Consider the following 27,330-nt stretch of genomic DNA (forward strand, 5'->3'; position numbering starts at 1 on the left):
TCTGGACGCGCAGGCTCAGCAGCCATGGCTCACGGGCCCAGCCGCTCTGCGGCATGTGGGATCTTCCCGGACCGGGGCACGAACCCGTGTCCCCTGCATCGGCAGGCGGACTCTCAACCACTGCGCCACCAGGGAAGCCCTGGTTTTGTGTTCTTTAAATACCTTTTCTAAATAATCTCAATACTCTAGTTACATTCTAGGTGAGATATAACTAGAAAGTACAGATGCTGGATAGGAAGGAATCGGGTCTGATTTCAAGCATAGTGGACTTTGTTTATATTATAGCTGGGGTAACCATAGAATTTATCTACCAAACCAGAACACTTTGAGAGTGAAAGTTATGCTGGGACAAGTGTAAACCTGGACTGTCCCAGGAAAGTGAGTATATTTAACCATCCTAATTATAGCTAGAATAAACAAGTTTATGAGGTTGGGCCTGAGGCTTCTGCAGTATTTTGGTTGAACCCAAACACCCACCTTCAGGTTTGTTTTTTGTGTTTGTTTTTTCTTTTTGGCATGATTATTGATTTTGCCAGAGTAAATTAATTGACCTTAGGTCTGAAAAAGTACTTGTTGAATACCATAAATAATCTAATGGTTTAAAAAATACTAGCCATAATGCATATGTTTATATTTTACTTTTTTTCTTAATTCCCTTAAAACCAGCAAGCTCTTGAAAGAGGAATGGGAATGGGTAAATGAAAGAAGCTTTTAATTCTTACTTGTGTCAAATGAACTTTGTAAGCAAAGTCCAAAATGAAAATCATGATTATTCTAAAGTTTTTTCCTTTGGGAAGGCAGAGATATGGATGACACTCAAAATCAGATGCGTTTTTATCAGCTCTTTTATTTTCTGTATCTATCAATCAGTCTGTTGCTTATCTTTCTTGTTCTTTTTGCCTTATGTCTCTAGGTCTCCTGTAATTTTATTTAGGGATGTGCAAAACTGTACCCAGATGATAAAATTTCAGGTGATCAATGATAATAGAGGCATCATAGTCTTGTGGAATGAATGTGGGTTTTAATAGCAGCCATCAAGGTTTGAAATTCTGACTCTCCCCTCCCTTGCTGTTTGTCCTTGTGCAAATGACTTACCTCTGAGCCTCAGTTTCCTGACGCTGTGGTGTGGGAATTAGAGAACACATTTAAAGTGCCTGGCACATGGTAGGTGATGTAATGATAGCAATTATAATTACATGACATAGACCAAAACCCACTACTTTTATGAAGCTAGAGTGTCGATCTCACCATAATCTTGTTTTGCACTCAAACTTTACAGTTCCCTTTAGTGGTTTTCATTTAAACATTCTTTCTCTCCCTCTTGATTCTGTTCACTGTATCCTGAGGAGTTAGTGGTTGGCAGCAGAAACCTCCTTTCCGTAGGACAGAAAGTGGGCCCTCTCCCAAGGTTTCAGTAAGTTTTGTTGGACTACCACCCCTGACCTCCAAGCTGCCAAGGGTGCACCCCCCGCCCAACTAACATTCAAGTTGCCTGTGTGAAGGAGTGATTTGTTGCGGCCTCTAACTGCTTCTTCTTCTCTTCCTTCCTTTTTGTCATCCTGCAGTGTTCTGTGCCAAGGTCTTTGTGGCTAGGCTGCGCCAACCTGGTAGAGAGCATGTGCGCACTGAGTTGCCTGCAGAGCATGCCCAGTGTCAGATGTCTCCAGGTGCCTCTCTTCTTTCTTGTTGTAAATGTGTTTTTTACGTATACCATGAACATTTGTTGAAACTTGCAGTAGTGTGTTTAATCCAATGTTAAGTCTGCTGAATGTTCTGTGTAACCCTCTGCTTTCCTCCAGCCTGGGTGCCCCACATGGAGGAGTTCATGCCAGGAGGGGCCCTTCTGAGCAAATGGGTCTTTGGATGGGCCCTGTTGTGCTCCTCTTTTTCTGCTCCTGCTTTTTATCCCCCCAACCCCCACCTTGAAGCTGTGATTCTCATGTTTAATAGCTGTGCATGTACCCAAACAACCTTGACATTTTCCATTTGGCTACTTTCAACAGTTCTTTGTTGAGTTGGGAGGATTTCATAATTCAAGTGGTGATTTTTCTATTTTGAAACTCATCTTTTTGGCTTGCTTTCTCTCCCTCCTTCCATAAAGGAGTGGAGAAAGAATCACTAATGGTACAAAGCCTCAAATTGAAGCTTATAAAGATCACAGCTTTATGCTGGCAATAACTATCAGTTTGGGCCACCTCCCACACCTGTCCTTAGGGTCCACCCAGTTTTCCAGGCCGAGGCTGGCAGAGAATTCCACAGATAAAAGTAAAACTCTTTTGGGGTGTGGGAGGGGTTGCTCCAGAAAAAAGCTATTAGCAGGAGTGCAGCTGGACTGACCTCACTTGTTGGGATGGATTGTAAGAGAGCCAAGGCAGAAAACATTGTGACTTTATTGGGGAAGCTCTGTTTAGAGAAAGCATGAATTTAATTTAGTATGGTTTCAGTAGCAGTATTCAGTTTTCATCACTGTATATTCCAGACAGTTTGATATATCTTTAAAAAGCAATATTGAATTCCTGGCATCCTGTTGAGACTGCCCTGTTTTAGGAAAACACTGTAGAATCAGGAAATGAATTAGAGGGATATTATTGATGGTGTGGGTGAGTTTACTGTTCTCAAGGTTATCTTTCTATTCATGTTTACAGTCTTTAAGTGGAGCTGGGGGGGCCAGGAAGGAGAAGAGTTTCCTTCATATTGGGATCATGCTTTTTATTTACTTATGAGCAAACATTCTGAGCAGCATTGGTGTGGTTATTGATTCAGATTGCTTTCTTTAGAAAACTGTGCTGGAACCTCACTAACACAGTTAACTAGAGAGTGAATTTAATGTAAGATCCAGCTGTCTTAGGGTCAGTATAAAAACTTAGGTTACAACTCTTAGGGTCCAGGGATTGGGTGTTTCAGCGATGCTGCAGGGTAATGTATGTTTATCCTTGGAAAAGCGGCTTCCCTGCATGTGATGTATCTTTAACAAAAATGTTCTTGCAATAGCAGACATTATTGCATGTGTTCTCCTTGGTGCTAAATAATGGATATTTGCATTATAGTAATAGTGTACATCTTTGTCTCTATTTCTCTGAAGATGCTTACTTGAATGTTACAGTTTGCTTTTTAGTGGACTGATCCAGTTTTTTTTTCCAGAAATTTAAGCAGGCGAAGAATTGTAGTTGTTAATGAGGTCTGGACGAGCAGATTATTTTTATTGCATTCAGTTAAAAGCAATTGACTGATGGAAGGCATTATTCAATATATTTTAGTAACAGTATTGTGAATTCTCTGGAGGTGGGGTGAGTGGGAGGAAATATGGGTTCCTACCTTGTTGAAAATGGAAACCCAAACGTGTTAAAAGTTCTTCTTTGACTCATCTCTCCAAGTGAAAATCATTTAAGAGAAAAAATGTAAACTTTGCCTTGATTGGACCTTGAAATAAGGTGAAATATTGAATGATATTCACTGAAATGTGAATGGAACAGATATTGTCTTCAGAGGTGTATTTGGGAGTTTCATTTACTTAGGTTTTCATTTTCTTTAGTTTATGATAGAGTATGCAGCACAGTAAAGTGAAATATGTGCTCAGCTGATTGGGATTAGCAAATCATTGCTCTATTTTGTTCCATTTGTGAATGGAAAGTAAACATATGTATATGAACCCAGAAGACTTCCTTTCTCTCTACCCCTTGGTTTTACATATTATTTTAACACTAGTGTTCCTCCTCCCTACCTCCAGGATCCAAACAAGTGCTAAAACTTAGTGATTGAGATTTAATTTGGGTATGGGCTTTTTCAAAGAAGGCCTGTTGTTTATATGCTACATCTTAGGTTTATCACAAAGATGACTTTTGCTTCACATTGCATGCCTCTCAGCAAGCCCATGTTAAGAAGAGAAGGAACAGGCTACCCAAAGAGCCTGGTTGACTTTGCTGGGGCCCTGGAGTTGCATGAAAGGGCCTCCTTTAAAATTACCACATTGGACCCATGAACAGTTGCATCTTTAGCCAGTTAGCCTATCTATTGATATATGGCTGAATTAGTGTACCTTCTGAAAAGCAGGAGTAAAGATAGTACTGTAGTTCCCTTTAGGCATAGTTTCTGCCACCTGTGAGAGGGGAAAAGGAATAGTAAAGACTTAAAAAATAAAAATCACTCATTCACCTCAATAAAACTGTTAAAAAAAATCACCACCAATTGTACTTGGGGCTTCACATATATTAGCTTTGTGACAACCCTATGAGATAGGTATTATTATTCCCATTTTTTCAGATGTAGAAACTGGGTCTCAGAGGTGATATGTGTGATTGGACCCAAGTTAATCTTTACATATCTGTGAAGTGGTGGAGCTAGCATTTAAACCCAAAATTTGCATGATTCCAAAATTGGTTTTCTTTCCTCTACACTGGAATGCTACTATTTCTAGAGTTTTCCATTTTAGTTTTGTTTGTGAAAACTTTACTGTTGCGATATCCAGTGTGTGGCTTGTTTAGTCATTATCTGAAAATAAAAAAAGAAAACCTGCCAAGTATCTATAGCGGGGGAAATTGCATTCCCTTTGCCAAGCTGAGCCCTCCTGAATCCTAAAGCTAGCGAGTTTCTTGGTGGCTTTTCTGAAAATTCGAGTCCATGAATATTTACTGAACGATTGGTATGTGCCAGGGCCTGTACTGGTGCTGGGTATATAAAAAGATGAGCAATACAGACTTGTTCCCTGCTCTCAAGGAACCCATTGTAGTAAGCAGACCTGTGAACAAAAATCTATAGACTGAACCACAAATGAAGTCCCTGTATGTGTGTGTGTGTGAGATGAAATTCTGAAGTTAGCCAAATATACACACACACACACACACACACATACATGTAAATATACACACACATACATACATACATACTTTTAAAAAATGTGAAACACTTTGGGTTTCCCTGGTGGCGCAGTGGTTAAGAATCCGCCTACCAATGCAGGGGACATGGGTTTAAGCCCTAGTCCGGGAAGATCCCACAAGCCACGGAGCAACTAAGCCCATGCACCACAACTACTGAGCCTGCACTCTGGAGCTCGTGAGCCACAACTGCCGAAGCCTGCGCACCTAGAGCCCCTGCTCCGCAACAAGAGAAGCCACCGCAATGAAGAGTAGCCCCCGCTTGCCACAACTAGAGAAAACCTGTGTACAGCAATGAAGACCCAATGCAGCCAAAAAAAAAAAAAAAAAGTGAAACACTTTGAACTAGGACTAACCCTCAACATTTTTTAGAACAGTTGAACTAGAATATCTTGTTGTCTCTGAACTAAGCTGAACTGAATCAATATTTTAGTTGGTTCAGATAACCAGATTCAACCAGTTGATTATTACATCATAAAATCAAGAGTTCAGACCGTGTATATATGTATCGTTTATATGATAATATAATTATCATATAGGTATCATATATATATATGACTGTATATGTATTTATTTATATATATGTATCATTAATTTTCCACCTTCTTTTTTTTTTTTTTGTGGTACACGGGCCTCTCACTGTTGTGGCCTCTCCCGTTGCGGAGCACAGGCTCCGGACGCGCAGGCTCAGCGGCCATGGCTCACGGGCCCAGCTGCTCCGTGGCATGTGGGATCTTCCCAGACCGGGGCACGAACCCGTGTCCCCTGCATCAGCAGGCGGACTCTCAACCACTGTGCCACCCGGGAAGCCCTTCCACCTTCTTTTTAAGTGTTGGGTCCTAGGTACTAGGTTATCTCATTTAATCCTTTATGGAGAAGTTATCTATCTTGCCTTTTTTGTATATGAAGTTATAGAATTGAATTGACTTGCCTAAGGTTACACATTTATTTAAGTGGCAGAACTAGGTTATGAACCTAGGTCTGGATAACTGCAAAGCCAGTGTTCTGGTCACCATGCTGTAGTGACCTTAACCTGGCAACTGCCATTTTGGGGTAGAAACAATTATCCTTTATTTATTTAATTACTTTTAAAATACATTTTATCTATCTATCTATCTATCTGTGGCTGCGTTGGGTCTTCGTTGCTGTGTGCGGGCTTTCTCTAGTTGGGACGAGCGGGAGCTACTCTTCACTGCGGTGCGCGGGCTTCTCATTGCGGTGGCTTCTCTTGTTGTGGAGCATGGGCCCTAGAGTACGTGGGCTTCAGTAGTTGTGGCACGCAGGTTCAGTAGTTGTGGCTTGCAGGGTCTAGAGCACAGAACCAGTAGTTGTGGTGCACGAGCTTAGTTGCTCTGCGGCATGTGGGATCTTCCTGGACCAGGGCTCGAAGCCGTGTCCCCTGCATTGGCAGGCGGATTCTTAACCCCTGCGCCACCAGAGAAGTTCCTTCTCTTTATTTTTAACATTAAAAAGTTGAAAGCTAATGCACCTGGAATGTAGAGGTTCCATGTAGTGATCTGACAAGTTTTCTTGGGAATGACATTTGCAAGCTCTCAGTTGGGGAGAGTGTTAGTGATAAGCTTTTTTAAAGAGTTGGACTGATTGCTTGAAATGACAGCAGGGGTCATGTGAATCAAGTTTTAGTGCCTCTCACCTAGCTCCATTGTGGATAGTGCTGGGCAGTTATTAATAGAACTTCTTGACATCTGCCTTTCTTGTTTCTTTTCTTTTCAGTATATATAGTGAGCCACGCTGGTTTGAGAACATTACAGTTGGAACTTAACAGCTACCAACGTAAGAGAATATTTTTTAGAGAAGGGAGATAGCTTGGTAGAAAGAATCCTTATTCTGGAGCAGACAAACGTCAATTCTAGTCTTCTGCCTGATGCTTAATAGCTTTGTGACGCTAGGCAAGTTACTTAATTTTCCAGACCCACGGTTTCCTCATCCTTTACATGGAGATAGTTATATCTGTCTGAGGTAGAGGGGAGGTAACAGCTACACCTTACCAATTGCTTGCTGTTGAGGAATGAAAATCCATTTCTTTCATTGCTTGCACCTGGTTCCCTATTCAAGCAGAGGGAACTCCAGTCTTAGAGTCCAGGGCAAGATAAGAATAAGATGAAAGACTGGGCATATGATATGATATGGCCCCTGCTGTCAGGTGTTCTTGTTTTGTTCAGGGCTGTCTCCTAAGGTCACACATGGCTGTTCCAACTCAATGTCTCTGTCTTTTTTTTAATGAGCGTTGGGGATTTATTATTTCTTGTTCATTATTCTGTTGCACTCTAGGGCCAATAATGTGAAGTCGTGGAGTAACCTTTCAGTGGTAGAGTGTAGTATTTTATGAACATTAAAAAACACATTTTTTTCCCTGTATAAGAAAATTTACAAATATAGTTTCTTAAGAAAAAAAAAAATCCATTGGTAACCTCACCACCCAGAGAGAACATTTGTTGCTGTTTTAAGGTCTGTCTTCCTCCTTCCTGTTGGGCAGGGAGGAATTCATCAAATTGTGCAGGTTCTCTTTGTTATTGTGGTGATGAAAATGATTATAAAAATAGTGTTTTAATGTCCCATGGAACCCCAGAGTGTGACTTTGGAGTCACTAGAAGGATAATGCCTCTCTCACTTACTCACCTGGAATAGCTCTGGACTTATCTGTATTATATAGCAAAGCTTTTAGTAAGATTTTATGTGAAAAATTCTATGGAAATTTCTAAACACACAAAAGAGTAAAGCGATCCATTCAACTCAGCCTTGAATAGTTTTCAAAATTATGCTATTCTTAGTCCAACTTTCTCTTTCTTGAACTTTGTTTTTTTCTGGGGCATTTTAAAACAAATCTAAGATAGCTTTTAAAAAAAAAGAGTTTGACAAATCACTGTTTTATGTCAGCGAAAAAAAATATATAAAAAAGTTTCAAAGAATAAAAAAATAGTACAACTGGTACCAAAGGTTATAAAAGACATGTAAAGTTTCCTTTGAACCCAGTTCTCACTTCCCAAAGTATCACTTCTGAGTTTCCCATTATCGTTTAGACAGAAACTTAAAAAAATAGAAATAGAACCATATTATACATATTATTTTTCAATTAATAACTTTTTCAGTTAGTAAGATACATTGCCCATCTTTCCATATCAGCATATAAAATCATATAAACCCTATTCTTTTTTGTGGATGCAATAATATTTCATCATATTGGCTTTATCATTTAAAAAAATATATATATCCCGTTCCCTATTAATGGAACTTTAGGCTTCAGGGTTTTTTTTCTGTTATGGCACTTTGCTAATTTCAGTGAACATATACCTTTAGGCTTGCATGATTATGTCTGTAGAATAAACTCCTAGAAGTACAGTTGCTTGGTCAAGGAGTATCAGTGTTTTATTATTAAATTGTCTGTATACAGAAAAGTAATAATCTCTCCTTTCCATCGCCCCCGCAACAAATGTGAACAGTTAATGTTGTCTACCATTGCATGTTTTGGTTTTTTGTTCATAGGATGATATGTAACCCAACAATTACAGGGACTTTCCCTCTTTACTTACAGTCATATTGCAGACATGTCCCCAGGTTTTGTAAAATCTAACTCTTTCACCAGTGGAAATTTCACCAACTTTTATCATCCATAGATTTGGGGGCAGTGAGGGCGAGGAATACATTTTTTTTTCTTCTTTGAATTATAATATATGTGTAGAAAGTACAGAAATCTTAACTATATAGCTCAGTGATTTGTCACAAAATGGGCAGTGATTTATTTTGATAGGTGAGGCTAAATTGTTTTCATGGAGGGTGGACCAGTTTATAATCTAGTTTATTTCTGTAAGCTCTGGATATCATTTAAAAATGTTTAAGGTTTACTTTAAAAATATTATTAAAAACAACCTATACTTGTTCCAATTTAAACTAATAATAAAAAGTGACAAATAGTAACATGATGAATTAAGACTTTCTACCATCATTTAAAAATCACTGCATAATATTCCATTTAATATATATATTACTGATTTTAAGAAACTCTCCCTTCCTTGTCAAGACTGCTTCCAATTTTTGAGACATCCATGTTGAGTAGAACATCATTGTAGCTAAGTGTTTGTATACTTCTGTGATTATTTCTTTAGGTGAACGAATGTGCACATTAAAACACTTTAGGTTGCTAAATTGTACTTTTGACAGGCTGGCTCAGATTATACTCCTAAAAGCAGCGGATGAGAGATTCCCTTTTTATATGCCTTAGCTGGCATTGGATAATTTAATTTTGTGTTTTTTTGCCATTCTGATAAATGAAAATGTTAAAATACATATTTATTTATTGGCCATTTCTACTTCTTGTTTTATGAGTTACCTCTTCATACCTTTTCTCCATTTTTCTAAAATGACTTTTTTAAAAAAAATCTTAGTTGTAGGAATTCTTTATATATTAAATCCAGTAACTCTGTCATTTATTGCAAGTGTTTTCCCTAGTTTGACATTTGCCTTTCAGTTTTGTTTATAATGCTTTGTGCTTTGAAGAAGATTTTGAAAGAAATTTTTACTTTTTATATAATCATACTTATTCTTTTTTCTTTTTTAATGTATTTTTTATTGAAGTACAGTTGATTTATAATTTGTTAATTTCTGCTGTACAGCAGAGTGACTCAGTTATACACATTTATACCTTCTTTTTTATATTCTTTTACATTATGGTTTATCCCAAGATATTGAACATAGTTCCCTGTGCTATACTGTAGGACCTTGTTGTTTATCCATTCTGTATGTAATAGTTTGTATCTACCAATCCCAAACTCTCAGTCCATCCCTCCCCCAGCCCCCTCCCCCTTGGTAACCACAAGTCTGTTCTCTATGTCTATGAGTCTGTTACTGTTTCATAGATAGATTCATTTGTGCCATATTTTAGATTCCACATGTAAGTGATATCATATGGTATTTGTCTTTCTCTTTCTGACTTACTTCACTTAGTATGATCATCTCTATGTCCATCCATGTTGCTGCTAATGGCATTATTTCGTTCTTCTTTATGGCTGAGTAGTATTCCATTGTATATATTACCATATCTTCTTTATCCATTCATCTGTCGATGGACATTTAGGTTGTTTCCATGTCTTGGCTATTGTGAATAGTGCTGCTATGAACATAGGGACGCATGTATCTGTTTGAATTATAGTTTTGTCCAGGTATATGCCCAGGAGTGGGATTGCTGGATCATATGGTAACTCTATTTTTAGTTTTCTGAGGGACCTCCCATGCTGTTTTCCATAGTGACTGCACCAACTTACATTCCCACCAGCAGTGTAGGAGGATTCCCTTTTCTCCACACCCGCTCCAGCATTTGTTATCTGTAGATTTTTAATGTGGCCATTCTGACTGATGTGAGGTGGTACCTCATTGTAGTTTTGATTTGCATTTCTCTAATAATTAGCATTGTTGAGCATCTTTTCATGTGCCTGTTGGCCATCTGTAGTCATTCTTTTCCTTTACCATTCTTCTAGTGGTTTATGGCTTTATGTTTTATATTTAAATCTTTCTGTTTCTCTGTAATTTATTTTGGTATACGCTGTGAATCAGGGATCCACATTCTTTCTAAATGGCCACACTGTTTTCTGCATACTATTTACTGATCTAGCTTTTCCCCCATTGGTTTGAGATCATATGCTCATGTTCCATTTCCTTGTATCTGATGATGCCCACTCACAGAAATCTCTTTCAAGCTTTTGTTCTTCTTTACTTCTCTAGTATCATCATCAGTTATTAACCTCTTTAGGCTTGTCATGGTCCGCGGTGTATCATGCTGTCTTTCATACACATAATGCTGGTTTCAGAGTGTCCTGTTAATGATGATAAGCTTTGAAAGTTCAAAAGTTCAAAGTGCCAAACAGAAAGATTCATTTTAGCATTTTTCTAAAGAAGTGATGTTTCCTTTTTCTACTGTGAATTGAAATGCTTGGGTTTTTTTTTTTTTTTTTTTTTTTTAGTGATTTCCATGTCATTTTCTGAATATAGGGTGACTTGGTGATCTCAGAATTTGAAGCAACAAGTAAATTCATATTTTGGAGAAAGTTTTAATGATAGCACAATGACTGGCATATAGTACTAGCCCTCAAGAAATAGCACTTTATTAATTTCATTGATCATATACATATTTTTAGGCACTCAAGAAATCACATATATTTTCCGTGGAAGAGAGCCTCTGCTATGGGAAAATGAAAACTATGCCTCGTTTTACTAACACTTTTAATTTATGGTTTCCAAAACAGTGTGCGTGATGGATAAGGCAGTATGCGTGTTGAGTAAGGTTTAACAGTATACATAATTTGAGGATAGGGAGGTGGGTAAATGGGATTCAGACCACATTAAAAAATGCCTTTTTACTTTTTCAACAAAAATGACACAATATACCTCATACTACAGACTTTTATTGCTTGTAAGAATTCTGGTTTTATGTATTTCTGTTGATTTATTTTTATTGCTCTGTTTATGAAAGTAACACTTTTTCCCTGCAAAAATTTTGGACAGTAGAGAAGTATAAAGAAGAAATTAATCGTTCAGCCATAATCTCACTTCATTTTAGTGCCCATTCATTGTTTTTTCTTCTTGACATTTTTTTTATTTTTTATTTTTTTTTTGCGGTACGCGGGCCTCGCACTGTTGTGGCCTCTCCCATTGCAGAGCACAGGCTCCGGACGCGCAGGCTCAGCGGCCATGGCTCACGGGCCCAGCCGCTCCGCGGCATGTGGGATCCTCCCAGACCGGGGCACGAACCCGTGTCCCCTGCATCGGCAGGCGGACTCTCAACCACTGCGCCACCAGGGAAGCCCAACATTTTAGTTTTATGTACGTGTGTATATGTGTATGTTTTGTTTAGTTTATAAATAGGCTTATACTCTATGTATACTGAATTATAACCCCATTTTTACCAATATGATTCACATTAGTAAACTTAGGTCTACATTTTTAATAAATAACTATGTAGAGTTTAATTGTCTGGATGTACAATAATTTAATCATTCTCCTACTGATGGACATTAAGGTTATTAAATTTTAGTCTATACTTATTTCTTAGGTTGTATTATTCACTGGAGAAATTCTGAGTCAAAGGATATGAACTTTCTTAAGGCTTTTAAACATTGACCAAGGGCTTTCCTGGTGGCGCAGTGGTTAAGAATCTGCCTGCCAATGCTGGGGACAAGGGTTTGAGCCCTGGCCCGGGAAGATCCCACATGCCGCGGAGCAACTAAGCCCGTGTGCCACAACTACTGACCCTGTGCTCTAGAGCTTGCGTGTCACAACTACGGAGCCCGCGTGCCACAACTACTGAAGCCCGCGCGCCTAGAGCCCGCGCTCTGCAACAAGAGAAGTCACCGCAGCGAGAAGCCCGTGCTACGCAACGAAGAGTAGCCCCCTCGCCGCAACCAGAGAAAGCCCGTGCGCAGCAACAAAGACCCAGTGCGGCCAAAAATAAAAATTAAAATAAATAATTAATTTAAAAAAAAAAAACAAAAAAATTGACCTATCCTCCACCAAAGAGGTTATTCTAATTTATATTATTCTTAGCATATGATAGTATACTATCTCAGTATATGATAGTACAAATAAATGCCCAGTGTAGAAAACTGGAAAACATAGGAAAGCCCAAAGAATACATTAAAAAAATCACACTTTGTTTATTCATTTGCTTATTCTTCAAGCAACACATATTTATGATGCTCCTACTGTGTACCAGGGATTATTGTAGGGGCTGGGAATACAAGAGTGCACAAAATAGACAAAAAGCCACTGTCTTAGAACCTAAATTTTAGTGGGAAAAGAAAGAAAATAAGTAAAACACATGGTATTTTAAGTAGTAAGAAGTGCTGTGGAGAAAGTGGGGGCGGGGAGTAGGGCACCCCAAGGGTTGGGGCTTTTATTCTGCATGAGATGGGAAGTCATTAGAGAATTTTGACGAAAGGTGTAATTTATCTGACTAATGTGTTAATAGGACCTATTAGATAATAGAATGAAGAGAGGAAGCAGGGGGACCAACTCTAAGGTTGACCAGTGTATTAGGGTTCTCCAGAGAGACAGAACCAGTAGTAGATATAGATGGATAGATGGATAATTTAGAGAATTGGCTCACATGATTGTGGGGACTGGCAAATTTGAAATTTGTGTGAGCAGAAATGCAGGCAAGATTTATCTTTTACAGTCTTTACAGTCTTGAGGCAGCATCTTTGCTCTTAAGGCCTTTAACTTTCTACATGAGGCCCCACCTGCATTTTGGAGGGTAATCTGCTTTACTCAAAGTCTACTGATTATAAATGTTAATCACATCTACAAAATACCTTCACAGCAACATGTAGACTAAAGCTTGACCACACAACTGGCCAAGTTTGTTGTGGCCAAGCTGAAACATAAAATTAACTATTACAACTGTGACTGAAAAGAGGCCAATATTTGGAGTTAGGGATACAAATGGGAACAGAGGTAGTCCATGACCAAATGAAGAAAGAAAAGGTGAGTGTGACATTAGTAAAAATGATACCAGTCTTATCAAGCCAATATCATTTATATCACCAATATCTAATAACCTTTTAGTCAGAGGTGATTTGGACTTTGGAGTCCATGGTATGGGAAGATAAAAATATGTATCTACTTGCAATAATGAAATGCTTCAGTAATGATTCTTCGTAAAGAGTCATTCAGTACATAGTACTCATTTTGTGGAAGAACCATAAGTGTGTAGGGAACTCACAGTTAGCACTTACGCTAGACACATTACTAAGCCCTTTCCCATATATTGTCTTTTTTAATCCTCTGAACAAATTTTACGAAATAGGTTTTGTTATGTCTGTTTTATACATGAGGAAACTGAGAAAGAAAGCTTGCGACTTGCCTAAGGGCGCACACCTACTAAGTGGCAAAGCCAGGATTTAAACCTAGTCTCTCTGGTTCCAATACACCTTATTGCCTCGTAAAGTAGAGACTATTTTCATAGAGACGATTATCTGTATTTTAAGTTGTAAATAGGGTTTTCTAGGACAATTACGCAATAGGAATGCTATTTATGTTATTACACAAGTAGCGTACATGATCAAATATCTCTTCTGTAGAGGCCTTCTCTGGCCACCCAATCTAAAATAGCTTCCTGCTTTTCACTCTGTTCCTTTACCCTACTTTATTTTTTCTTCAGAACACTTTGCACTGCCTGAAATTACATTCCATGTTTGTTTTTTTTCCTCCTGTCTGTTGTCTTTTTCTCCCATCAGAATCCCAAGTTCCATGAGAAAAGGGTCGGTCATGTCTCACTGTTCACTGAATGACAAATTCACCTGTTTCTAAAATAGTTCCTGGACAGACAGAATAAACTGGAGTGTGAAGGAATGGCTGTCTCTAAGCTTTGTTGGGATTATACGGGGTAGTGGTATTTGCTGTCATAGCCAGAACTACTTTCGACGTAGTTCTCTGAGTTCTTTGAATCCAGGTATTCAAGTGAGTTGAAGGGAGTTCCTTGAGTAAAAAATTGATTTTTCTTTGAAGGATAGCTTATTGTATTGTTGTTTTGCTTAAAAAATCTTTTCTGATTATAAAAGCAGTACATGCATATTGTAGAATGTTGGGATAAAAGTGGAAAGAAAAATGAGAAATAATCCTCAGTTTAGGGAAGCGCCATTCTTAGTATTTTGGCATATTGTCTTTGAGTTTTTAATCTTTGCATATGCTTTACATAGTTGAGAATTATATATATATATGATTCTATATATCTTTATATGCTTTACATGTTTTGTACACTTATTCAGAATTATTGTGTTAATGTTTTCCTGTCATTAAAAATTTCTCATAATTTGAAATTACCATATTTCATGAACAGCCCATAATTTAACATTTTTTCTGGGTGCTTAAACTCTTCACTTTTAATTATTAAAAACGAATCTCCATCTTTTGGCATAATTCTTTGCTGTCATTTTCAATTACCTAGGATATATTCCTAGGAGATGTACTGTATATATCCTGTCAAATTGTTTTCCAGAGGGTTTGCATATCATTGTACCCTCACTGGGATTGAACATTATTATTCTAAAAAAATTTAACAAGGCTGATTTATGTGATTCAGTAGAATACTCTAAATTCACAGCCTCTTCACAAATGGCAGCTCTCCTCTCTGCGCAATTTGAGTATATGTTGAGTCAGCTAAGGCATGGCCTACTAAAATAAGATCTAATAATACTGGATATGCGTGGCCAAGAATAAAGGACTTGAAAGACATTTTCCAACATGTGCCTTCTTATTGAATTGCCTGGGTGCTCTGACTAGAATTCAAAATTGAGATTATTCAGTTTAGATGAGGTTATTCAGAAAATACAGAAAGTATAGAATCACCCATAATACATTTTGTACATTTTTACTGACTGCCTGCTGTGTGCCATGCACTGTGCTATGAGCCAGCTGCCAATCTTTGTAGATAGATGGCATATGAAAACTGTTTACCCCAGTAAAGGAAGGTTCTTTCTACCCCATTCTCCCTTTAGAAAACCAGGAGTCGCTTACTGAAGTCCTTGTAAAAGCTCTTATATTATAGCATGCTTCCATCTTTTTAAATTCGGAGTAAAAGGCAAATGTTAAATCCTTCATCTGTAAGACAACAGGAAATGAAAAATTAAGGATTAGAGTAATGGTAACCAGAAGAAACCAACACCTAATTAATTTCAAAGTAAAAACTTTGCCAGAAGAAACATTGCCCAGAGGGATCTGGTAGAGTTCGCAGGAAAGAGAAGGATGGAAGAATCCCTAACTGTCAACTAGTAGTGAATGGCTTGGGGAAGACACTGAGCCTGTAGTGTCCTCAGTCAGTACTGGTTTGAGATGTTTACTAAAATCATCTGACAGTGGTGGTGAAAAAAGCACAAATCATTTCAGCACAATTTTTTCCTAGGGTTATGATCCCACAGTTTGAAGTGTTGGGTATTAGTTATTGCAAACCAGCCATTAGAAGATTTATTTTTATTGATTTTGAGCCAGTCCTGAGCTCAATTTTAAGTACAGTACTAAGAACTTTTTGTTTCTCAAACTATGTGAAAGTAAAGCTGGCTGAATGCTCCCTCATGTTCTAGTGTTTTAGTGTATATTTCTTACAAAGGAGGATGTTCTACATAATCATAATATGAGAATCAAATCAGTAAATTAACATTGGGTACATTACTGCCATCCAGTCCTCAGTCTCTTGAGTTTCACCAAAGGTCCAATAATGTCCTTTGTAGCAAAGCTATCCAGTTCAGAATGATAAGACACCTTTAGTTGTCATACTTCTTTAGTTTCTTTCAATCTGGAACAGTTTCTCCGGCATTCCTGGACTTCTGTGACCTTGGCACTTTTTTTTTTTTTTTTTTTGCGGTACGCGGGCCTCTCACTGTTGCGGCCTCTCCCTTTGCGGATGCGCAGGCTCAGCGGCCATGGCTCACAGGCCCAGCCGCTCCGCGGCATGTGGGATCTTCCCGGACCGGGGCACGAACCTGTGTCCCCTGCATCGGCAGGCGGACTCTCAACCACTGCGCCACCAGGGAAGCCCAACCTTGGCACTTTTGAAGATTACAGATCAGTTATTTTGTAGTATGTCTGTCAGTGTAGGTTTGTCTGTTTCCTTATGATTAAATTTAGTTTATACATCTTTGAAAGGAATATTACAGAAGTGACGCTGTGTTCTTTATCTTTGCATCTTATTATGTAGTACATGATTTTGATTTCTCTTGTTACTAATGGTGGTCATCTTGATTATTTGAGGCAGGTGGTATCTAGGAGCTTTCTTCACTATAAAGTTACCCTTTTTCTCTCTGTAATTAAGTATTTTGTGGAGAGGTACTTTGAAACTGTATAAATGTCCTCTTTTCATTAGAATTTCAATTTATTCACTTATAGACTTGTGGTTTCTTATTTTTTTCAGTGGGTTATAATCTATTATTATGATTATATATTTTGATGGTCAGATTGTTCAAAGCTTGGCCATTGCATGCCGTTTCAAGCTGGGTCCTGTATCCTTTTGATCTGTCCTCATAATTCTTTAAGCACTTCTTGCTTTCTGGGGCAAAAAAAAAAATTTCCAGGCTCATCTTGTATTTGCCCATAGTCAGCCCTGGAATTAGTCAATTCTGTAAGGAGCCTTGGTTTCTTTTTGTGAAGAATGGTATTTAGATCTGGTTGCTAAGTGTGCTTAGTGCTATTGGGATGTCACTGCTTCTATAGGCTCTCTCAGCCAACAGTGTTAGGTAATATATGTATAATTTTGTCTCTGTGGAAAAAACTCCCTCCTTTTCTATGTATTAAAAAACTGCGGGGGCTTCCCTGGTGGCGCAGTGGTTGAGAATCTGCCTGCTAATGCAGGGGACACGGGTTCGAGCCCTGGTCTGGGAGGATCCCACATGCCGCAGAGCAAGTAGGCCCGTGAGCCACAACTACTGAGCCTGCGCGTCTGGAGCCTGTGCTACTCAACAAGAGAGGCCGCGATAGTGAGAGGCCCCCGCACCATGATGAAGAGTGGCCCCCGCTTGCCACAGCTGGAGATAGCCCTCGCACAGAAATGAAGACCCATCACAGCAAAAATAAATTAATTAATAAACTCCTACCCCCAACATCTAAAAAAAAAAAAAAAACCGCGGGCTTTCCTGGTGGCGCAGTGGTTGAGAGTTCGCCTGCCAATGCAGGGGACACGGGTTCGTGCCGCGCTCCGGGAAGATCCCACATGCCGCGGAGCGGCTGGGCCCGTGAGCCATGGCCCCTGAGCCTGCGCGTCAGGAGCCTGTGCTCCGCAACGGGAGAGGCCCCAACAGTAAGAGGCCCGCGTACCGCAAAAAAACACCAAAAAACCGCGAGTTCACAGTGATAGTTCTAGTCCAGTCTCACAGATTTCGTTCTAGTTTTCTAAGGTAGCCCTTTTCATATTTGTAACTCCCTTCTCTAACAGTGAGAAACAATGACTCCTGTTTTCCACAGTATATTTATTCACTTGCTCAGTTCTAGAATGCATATTCAATAGTTTTAGAATTGCTTACCTATATCACTGAAAAATAAATTTACTAACCATACTGAATATTTCTTTACAATTAACTTTTGTTTTTGGCTATATATTCTAACTGCTGAGTTCCAGAGTCACTTGGATTAATTTTTTCCTCACCATTAAGTATGATTATGTTATTCAATTGAAATGTATGTAGGTTCGTTTGTTTCTGTTGATATTCCATCTCCCTCTCCCAGTCGTTGTTGATTTTATTTTTTTGAGTATATAAAGCATGTATTGCGGTTCTAAGAGTAAAAACAATACAGAAAGGTCATCCTTTCTGTCCTGTTCCCATTCATCTGTTCTTTCCATCCTGTTTCCATTGGGTAACCCATTTTTTTAGTTTCTGGTTTATCCTTCCTGGGTTTCTTTATGCACTAAGGAACAGGTACACACATGTATATTTTCTTATTTCTGCTTACTTCTTATACAAAGGGTAGTATATAGGTAGATACTGTTTTGCACTTTGCTTTTTTCACCTGAAAATGTACCCTGAAAATTACTCTGTATTAGCCCATAGAGGCCTTTCTTATTCTTGCATAAGGCTGCATACTGTGTGTTGATACACCATAGTATATTCGGCTTAGAATCTTAAGTATGAGCATGCAGGTTGTTTTGTTTTTGTTTTTTTTTAAATTACAAACAGGACTCCAGTGCATATGTTTACCTTGTGCATATGTGTTTTCATAGTATTTAATTATAGTGTGCATATGTGTTTTCATAGTATTTAATTATAGTGTATCTTCAGGGAAGGTTCCTAGAAATTTATTATTGGATCAAGGGATGAATTGGGAAATTGGGATTGACATATATATACTAATATATATATAAAAGATAACTAATAAGAACCTGCTGTATAAAAAAAATAAATAAAATAAAATTCAAAAAACCCCCCCAAAAAAAACCAAAAACGAAGAAATTAAAAAAAAAAAGGTTGATACAGGATCAAAGGTAATGCCCGATCAAAACGTCAAGCTACTTATGTAGTTTTGTTAGATATTGCCAAATTCTCCTCCAGAAGGGTTGTACACATTTGCCTTCCCACCAGAAGTATATGAGAGTGCCTGTTTCCTTACTCATTTACTGACAGAATGTCTCGTCATACTTGTGAATATTTGCCAGTGTTAGGTGAGAAATGTATAGCTTTAATTTGCCTCTCTTTAATTATGAGTAAGTCTAAACATCTTTTCTTATTTAAGGGTTGTTTTTATATCTTTTAAAAAGTCTGTCCATGTCCTTTCCTCATTTTCCTATTGGGATTTTGGTAATTTTTATCCCCCTCAATTTAAAAGAAAAATTTAGGTATATAAGTCCTTTTACCTGTGACATACGTTTTAAATATTTTTTCCAGTGTTCTAATTTTATCTTTTTCCAAATGGCTGACCAGTTGTCCCAGCACTTATTAAAAAGTTCTGCAGTTTAGCAAATGCAAACTAATATAGAATGCATAAACAACAAGGTCCTACTGTATAGCACAGGGAACTATATTCAATATCCTATGATTAAACCATAATGGGAAAGAATATAAAAAAGAATGTATTACATATGTATAACTGAATCACTTTGCTGTACAGCAGAAACCAACACAACATTGAAGTTCCCTAGTGATTTGAGAAGCCACTTTTATCACGTACTAAATTTCCATATGTACCTGGGTCTATTTCTGAACATTCTATTCCATTAGGCCAGGATGTGGCAAACTATGGCCCTCTGGCCAAACCCAGCCCTATTTTTGTAAGTAACGTTATATTGGATCACAGCCCCACTCATTTATTTACTTATCGTCTATGGCTGCATTTGTGCTACAACAGAAGAGTCAAGTAGTTGTGACAGAAACTGTGAGGCTTGCAAAGCTTGAAATATTCACCTCTCATCCTTTACAGAAGCTTGCTGACCCCTACGTCAGAGTAATTATCTATGCGTATGCCATAAAAGAACCTTGTTTTTAACTAGAGAGACTTACAGTATGTTTAAATGTCTGGTGGGGCTAATCGCACCTTGTAGCTCTTCTTTTTGCATGTTGTTTTCTGAGTATTCTTATAAGTTTTTCCACATGAATTTGAGTACCAACTTGTCTGGTTCCACAAGAAGCTTTTTATGTGATACTGGGGTGGTTTGTTTCTTGTTTTTTGGTTTTTTTTTGGTGGTACGTGGGCCTCTCACTGCTGTGGCCTCTCCCGTTGCGGAGCACAGGCTCCGGACGCGCAGGCTCAGCGGCCACGGCTCACGGACCCAGCCGCTCCGCGGCATGTGGGATCTTCCCGGACCGGGGCACAAACCCACATCCCCTGCATCGGCAGGCGGACTCTCAACCACTGCGCCACCAGGGAAGCCCTATACTGGGGTGTTTTAAAATTATAAAGTAGGCTGAACTGTTGTCTTTATAATGTTGAGTTGTCTTATCCAAGAACTAATTTTGAAGAAGAGAATAGAGAAACTTATCAAAGAACCAAGCCACAAAAATGCATCAGACCAACATGGTTTCACAGGGGAATTCTACCAAATCTTCAAAGCATGTGTAGGCCAGAAGCTTCATAAATTGCTTCATAGCATTGATTTTGAAAAAAAAACAGTTCTTCTGGGGGGAGTTATTTCTAGTTTTATATCTTTTGATCAGAGGCTATTATTATCTGATTTTTTTTCTATTGTAGAACTTATTTCTTTGTGATCAAATATATGATGAGTCTTCATAAATTTTTCATGTGTGCCTGAAAAACAGATTAGTCTCTATTTACAGGGTGTAAAGTTTGATGTCTTTAATATTTGCTGTACCTTCTTGATTATGTTTATTCTTCTGAACTTTATATTTTGGTCCTCTTGATCTGCTTTGTATTGGGAGTAGTGTGTGTTAGTGTATTTTTAATCCATGTCTCTTTGCATATCTTTTAGTTTCTTTTCATGATGTGTTGTTTTCTTTGCTCTTTTATTTTTGAAATTTTTGTTTAAACTTAGAAAGGTGTATATTTTTGTTCTATTGATTACCCTTTACTTACAACTTTTAAAATGCTTGTAATTCTTGGGATTTTATTTAATATTTTATTAACAAGTTTATCCTTTTAATGAAATTCTTTAACTGCCACCTGTTCACTATACAACAGTCAGGACTTGTTCTTTCCTCTTCTGGTCCCTTCTCCTTTTAAGCTGCATTATTTCTACTTTTCAGAATGTATCATATATTCTTCAACCCTCATCATCTTCATCTTTGTTTTATTCTTATATCCATACTGTAATTATTTTATTTTATATATTTTTTTTACTGTAATTATTTTAAAATGTTTACCATTAATCTTTTTGCTAAAGTGTTCTGAGTCATCTCTTGGTTGCTCAAGGATACAGAATTCCCTGACCTGTTACCTGTTTGAAACTATTTTCCTATTGTCTTTGGTTAGAAAATCTTTACCGTACACTTCCTTTTCTACCGTTTTTGGAAAATGCTGTCCCACTGATACGTTGCTTGGTACATTGTTTTTAAGATATTTGATGCCAGTCTAATTCATACTCTTTCTCTTGTAAGTTTTCTTTTAATTTAAAAAAAATTTTGGACTGGAGACTGAGAAATCTTTTCTTTATCTTAAAGTCTAATAATTTTACTAGGGTATCTCTAGGAGTTCAGTGCTGTGGGCCAATTTTCCCTAGTATCTGAAGACCCTGTTAACATGCAGTTCAGATTTCCTTTTATTTCTGGAAAGTTTTCTTGAATTATAGTGTTACCGAACCAAACTTGGGTCCACCCACCTGCACGCAGTAAAGCCAGTCTGTTGACACCAGGTTATGGTGAAAGAAAGTGCAGCGTTTATTGCAGGGCACGAAGCAAGGAGTCCAGGACAGCTAGTACTCAAAACACCTGAACTCCCCAGTGGGTTTCAGGAAAACCCTTTTAAAGGCAAGATGAGGGAGAGGAGTCCCCGGGTATGTGGTCAGCTCATGCATAGTTCTTTGGTTGATGGTGAGGTAACAGGGCCGTGTCACAGGGGTGAACATTATCAGTTCTTAGCCTCTAGTAGGCCTGTGGAGGCTGTGTGCTCTTGGTCAGCAACTAGTTAACGCTTTGCATTTGGTGGGCATTTTAACATCTGTAAGACAGCTCAGGAAATGATACTAGCTAGTATCTAGGTACTTCAGACAGAGGCTAAAGCAGAGGATATTGGGGAGGGGTCTGTCCCTGAAAGGCTTCCTCTTTTTCTTCGATTTCAGCTACTTCTCTGTCCTGTTTTGTTTCTTTCTTTATCTCACTTTCGTTCTCTTAGATTATTTTCCTGCTTTTCTTTAATGCCTATTATTACATTTTTCATTTGAGCTTATCATTTTGGGGGCATTGTAATTTACTTTCATTTCTATTATAATCTTGTTTTTATTTCTTTACTGAGTTAAATCTTGTTTCATTTCTTTCTGCTTTTGGTATGTTTTCCTTCTTGAGTTTTGACATTCTGATTCAAGGCATTTAAAAAATAACATCATATATTTGTTTCAGCATATTGAGTTCAGTTTGGAGTACTCTTTTCAGGCACATTCCATAAGCGCAATATGCCATAATGCACTAAGGCATACGTAGTATATAATAAGTTTACTTTTCTTATGTATAACTAGAATGATAGTATCTATGTACTATCCCTAGGAAAATCAAGTGAACAATTACCAAAATCACTCTCAGTAGGGCTTAATTATCTTGTAGAACCTCAGTTAGGAGAGACTGATTTGAGGTTTTCATTTTCTTCTGCCCCTCCCTGTCCTTTCTTCTTTTATGTGTGGGGATTTCATTAGCTGAATTTGTGTGTGTGTGTAGATGAAGATTTGCTTATGTCACTTCATATTGGGGGGCAGGACTGGCAGTTTGAGGTTAATTTTATGAGTCCTAGTTTAAGAACATCTTCTGTCAGTGTAACAAAACATAGTTTCTTTCTTTGTTTTTTTTTTTTTGGCTGCGCCACACAGCATGTGGGATCTTATTTCCCAGACCAGGGATCGAACCCGTGTCCCCTTCAATGGAAGCACGGAGTCTTAACGACTGGACTGCCAGGGAAGTCCCCAAAACATAGTTTCTTTACTGGGTGTCTTGTTTTGGGGTGGGGAGCAGGAGATCGAGGAGGAAGGGCTTTGTTTGCATCCTTTGAATGTTTCAAAAAATTCTTTAATCTTGCAGGATCTTAAAATATCTCCCCGGCCATTTCTTCTTCCCTTAATTGTATGGTTTCCAAAAGACAACTGGCTTTTCCTTTCCTTTTTTTTTTTTCTAAAATTAATAAACTTAATTTTTTACAGCCGTTTTATCCTGGAACTGAGTGGAAAATATAGACGGTTCCCAGTTCCCATCTCTCTCTCTTTTTTTTTCCTTTAGAATTATTTTATGAAATCGTAAAGGTACAACAGCTTCTTAACTCTACACACGGACTTAAATTTTTTTTAAAGGATAAACGTTATGTCTTATTACACCATGATCCTGGCTAGTAGCTTTTCAAAACGTTGAGAAAAATCTTAAAAAAGGTTTCACATGTTACCTGAAACTTACAAATTTAACGTTATCAAAGAAGGAATGCTTCTATACTCTTAAAAAGACCACTAGAAAGAAACAACAATTAAAAAGCTAAGAAACTGTCTCAAAGGTGTTTTTTTTTTTTTTTTTTTACAATCCTTCCTGTACAGTGAGGTAATGTTATTAAATAATCCAATCCATTCACAAAATGGTTCTCTGCATCTGCTCTGGTGTCTTCTGCCATATCACTGCGTATTTATGCATGGCTGAGAAAAGAGTTTCCTTAACATTGTTAGTTCGGTAACCTGAAGCTGTTCTGCTACCTCTGGGCTCTCATCCTCTCCTATTTATACAGTGAAGCCCATGGTAAATAGGAAGAAGCTCAATATTGGCTTCTCCCTCCATAACCCCCACTTCCTCCACCATATGGTCCCCCATGTTCCTGCTACCACCAAAGTCTCAACTCTTCGTAGTTAGAAGGTTGCTGGTTATAATTTCCACTTCCATAATTTCCTCCTCCATAGTTGTCATAACCACCTCCGTAGCCCCCACCCTGGTTGCCATATCCAGGTCCTCCACCACCATATCCTCCTCTTCCTCCTCCATAACCAGGGCTACCTTCAAAATTCCCACCTCCGGGCCCTCCTCCATACCCATTATAGCCATCCCCAAATCCACGACCACTTCCATATCCATCAGATCCTCCTCTGAAGTTACTTCCTGGTCCTGGTCCAAAATTTCTGCCACCATCACCACGAGAATCTCCAGAACCAAAGTGGCCTCCTCTTCCACTTCTAGAACTTTGGACTTCTTGCATTTCTTGTCTAGACAAAGAAAGCCTTTCTTACTTCTGCATTATGACCATTGATAGTATGGTATTTCTGCGACACAGTCTTATCCACAGGATCACAGTCATCAAAAGTAACAAACCCAAAGCCTCTTTTCTTTCCAGACTGCCTATCCGTAATTATCTCAATGGTCTCAATTTTTCCATATTCCTCAAAGTAATCTCTAAGATGATGTTCCTCAGTATCTTCTTTAATTCCATCTACAGATAGCTTCTTCACAGTGACATGAGCCCCTGGCTTTCCAGAGTCCTCTCTTGCAACAGCACGTTTTGGCTCAACTACTGTCCCATCAATTGAATGAGGTCTTGCAGCCATGGCGGCATCAACCTCAGCCATGGATGAAAAAGTTACAAAACCAAATCCTCTTGATCTTTTGCTTGCAGGATCCCTCATTACCACACAGTCTGTAAGTTCTCCCCATTGCTCATAGTAGTTCCTCATACTTTCTTCTGTAGTTTCAAAGCTCAAGCCACAATAAAGAGTTTACGGAATTGTTCCTTTTCTCTCTCCATCGCGGACTCAGTTGCTTCAGCGCGATTGGCCGCAGCCGAGCGAGATGAGAGAGATCTCCGCGGACGAACACGAACCGGACGCATTCTGGCGCTCTAGTGAGAACTGCCGCAGCTCGGGAAACAGCATCGCTAGGAGCACCTCCACTCGCGACGCGGTGCTGCTGCCACTGCCGCTTGAGCCACTGCCGCCACTTTTCTAGAACCTTCCCCCGACTAACGCATCTTCCCTACCTCAGGCTGTTGCGTACCCATATATCTCTTGTCCTTACACAGGCGCAACCTCCCCCACTATTGACATCCTGCACCCGAGTGGTATATTTGTTACAGTCCATGGACCTACATCATCATCGGTTTTGACACATGTATAATAACATGAATCTACCATTATAGTGTCATACAGAATAGTTGCACTGCCCTAAAAATCCTCTGTGCCCTGCCTATTCTTCCCTCTCTCCTCTTAACCCCTGGCAACCACTATTATTTTTACTGTCTCCATAGTTTTACCTTTTCCAGAATGTCGTATAACGGGAATCGTATAGTATGTAGCCATTTCACATTGGCTTTTTTCACTTAGTAATACTTATCTGAGTTTCCTTCATGTCTTTTTATGGCTTGAAAGCTCCTTTCTGTTTAGTGCCAAATAATATTTTATTGTCTGGCTATATCACAGTTTATCCATTCACCTACGGAAGGACATCCTGGTTGCTTCCAAATTTTGGCTATTATCAATAAAGCCACTGTAAACATCACTGAGCAGGTTTTTGTGTGGACATAAATTTTCAATTTATTTGGGTAAATACCGAAAAGCGTGATTGCTGGATCGGATAAGAGTATGTTTAGTTTTGTAAGAAACTGCTGAATTTCCAAAGTAGCTGTACCATTTTGCATTCCCATAAGTAGTGAATGAGAATTCCTGTTGCTCCATATCCTCACCAGCATTTGGTGTTGTCCATGTTTTGTATTTTGGCCATTCTGATAGGTGTGTAGTGGTATCTATCGTTTTAATTTGATATATGATGACATATGAAGTGAACATCTTTTCATATGCTTACTGCCATTTGTATATATTCTTTGGTGAGGTGTCCGTTCATGTCTTGCCCATTTAAAAATTTGCGTTGTTCATCTTATTATTAAGTTTTAAGGGGTTTTTTTGGTATTATTTTGGCTAACATCCTTTATCAGATTTGTCTTTTGAAAATATTTTCTTCAGATCTGTGGCTTCTCTCTCTCTCTCTCTTTTTTTTTTTAAATTCTCTTTTGATATTGTCTTTCACAGAGCAGAAGTTTTTAATTTTAATGAAGTCCAGCTTGTCAATTATTTCTTTCATGGGCTGTGCCTTTGGTGTTGTATCTAAAAAGTCATCGCTATACCCAAGGTCACCTAGATTTTCTCCTATGTTATTCCAGTACCGTTTGTTGAAAAGATTATCTTTGCTCCATTATATCACCTTTGCTTCTCTGTCAAAGATCAGCTGATTATATGGGTCTGTTTCTGGGCTCTCCTGTTTTCTTGATCTGTTTGTCTGTTCTTTCAGCAATACCACACACTATCTTGATTAGTGTTACTTTATGGTAATTCCTGAAGTTAGGAAGTGTCAGTTCTTTGACTTTCTTCTGTTCCTTTAACATTGTGTTCTCTATTCTAGATCTTTTACCTCTTCATGTAAACTTGAGAATTAGCTTGTTTGAGAGTCATAAAATAACTTGCTGGAATTTTGATTGGGATTGCATTGAATATTTAGATCAAGGTGGGAAGAACTGACATCTTGACAATAATGAGTCTTACCATCTATGAACTTGGAATATCTCCTTTATTTCGTTCTTTAATATCTTTCGTCAGAGTTTTATAGTTTTCCTCGTATAGATCTTATGCATATTTTGTTAACTTTATACCTAAATACTTCATTTTGATGGGGTCCTAATGTAAATGGTAATGTATTCTTAATTTTAAATTCCACTTGTTCATTGCTGGTATATACGAAATGTGATTGACTTTATATTAACCTTGCATTCTGCAACCTTGCTACAATTGATTACTAGTTCCAGGAGTTTGGGGGTCATTTTTGTTGTTGTTTTTTCTACATAGATGATGATGGCATCTGTGAACAAAGATAGTTTTCTTCCTTCCCGATATGTATTCTTTTTATTTCCTTGTTGTGTCATATTGCATTAGCTAGGACTCCCACTACAATGTTGAAAAACAGTGATGAGAGGGGACATCCTTGCATTGTTCCTTAGCATGAAAACTTCAAGTTTTTTACCATTAGGTATGATGTCAGCTATGGGTTTTTTGTAGATGTTCTTTATCAAGTTGAAGTGCTCCCTCTGTTTGCCTTTCCTTTTACACTTTTTTTCCTTAAAGAGTGGTGCCTGGAAGACTATTTCTTTGCATCTCGAATCCTCTTTTGAGTCCCAAATTTGTAATCAACTCTGACCTATCAAAACTCTTTCTCAGTATTTTCACACTTAATGGGATTTTATGTCAGTCTTCAGTCTGCTGCTTGTTTCCCTCTTTTTTTTCTTTTGCACAGTTATCCTGGACTACTCTTGCTCTTCATGAAGGCTTATGGTAGGAACATATGGGCATCCTAGGATCTAAGTATTT

The 27,330-nt window shown here is 38.3% G+C and overlaps 1 protein-coding gene and 1 pseudogene across 7 annotated transcripts in view; one reads left to right on the forward strand and one right to left on the reverse strand.

Moving 5' to 3' along the window:
* Positions 1 to 27,330, forward strand: part of FBXW11 (F-box and WD repeat domain containing 11) — a 132,609-nt gene that overhangs the window by 35,867 nt on the left and 69,412 nt on the right. For 4 of the 7 annotated variants that reach the window (XM_027084300.1, XM_027084299.1, XM_027084301.1 and 1 more), the window contains one exon: positions 1,566 to 1,667. The exons of the other annotated variants lie outside the window; for them this stretch is intronic. In XM_027084300.1, the coding sequence (XP_026940101.1) occupies positions 1,566 to 1,667 (102 nt within the window). The remainder of the gene's footprint in view (positions 1 to 1,565; positions 1,668 to 27,330) is intronic. 7 annotated transcript variants of the gene reach the window in all.
* LOC113608228 (heterogeneous nuclear ribonucleoproteins A2/B1-like) lies at positions 23,655 to 24,837 on the reverse strand (annotated as a pseudogene).

Source organism: Aethalodelphis obliquidens, unplaced genomic scaffold, assembly GCF_003676395.1.
Source record: "Aethalodelphis obliquidens isolate GAN/ISIS:26980383/991018 unplaced genomic scaffold, ASM367639v1 scaffold52, whole genome shotgun sequence".
Classification (NCBI taxonomy): Eukaryota; Metazoa; Chordata; class Mammalia; order Artiodactyla; family Delphinidae; genus Aethalodelphis; species Aethalodelphis obliquidens.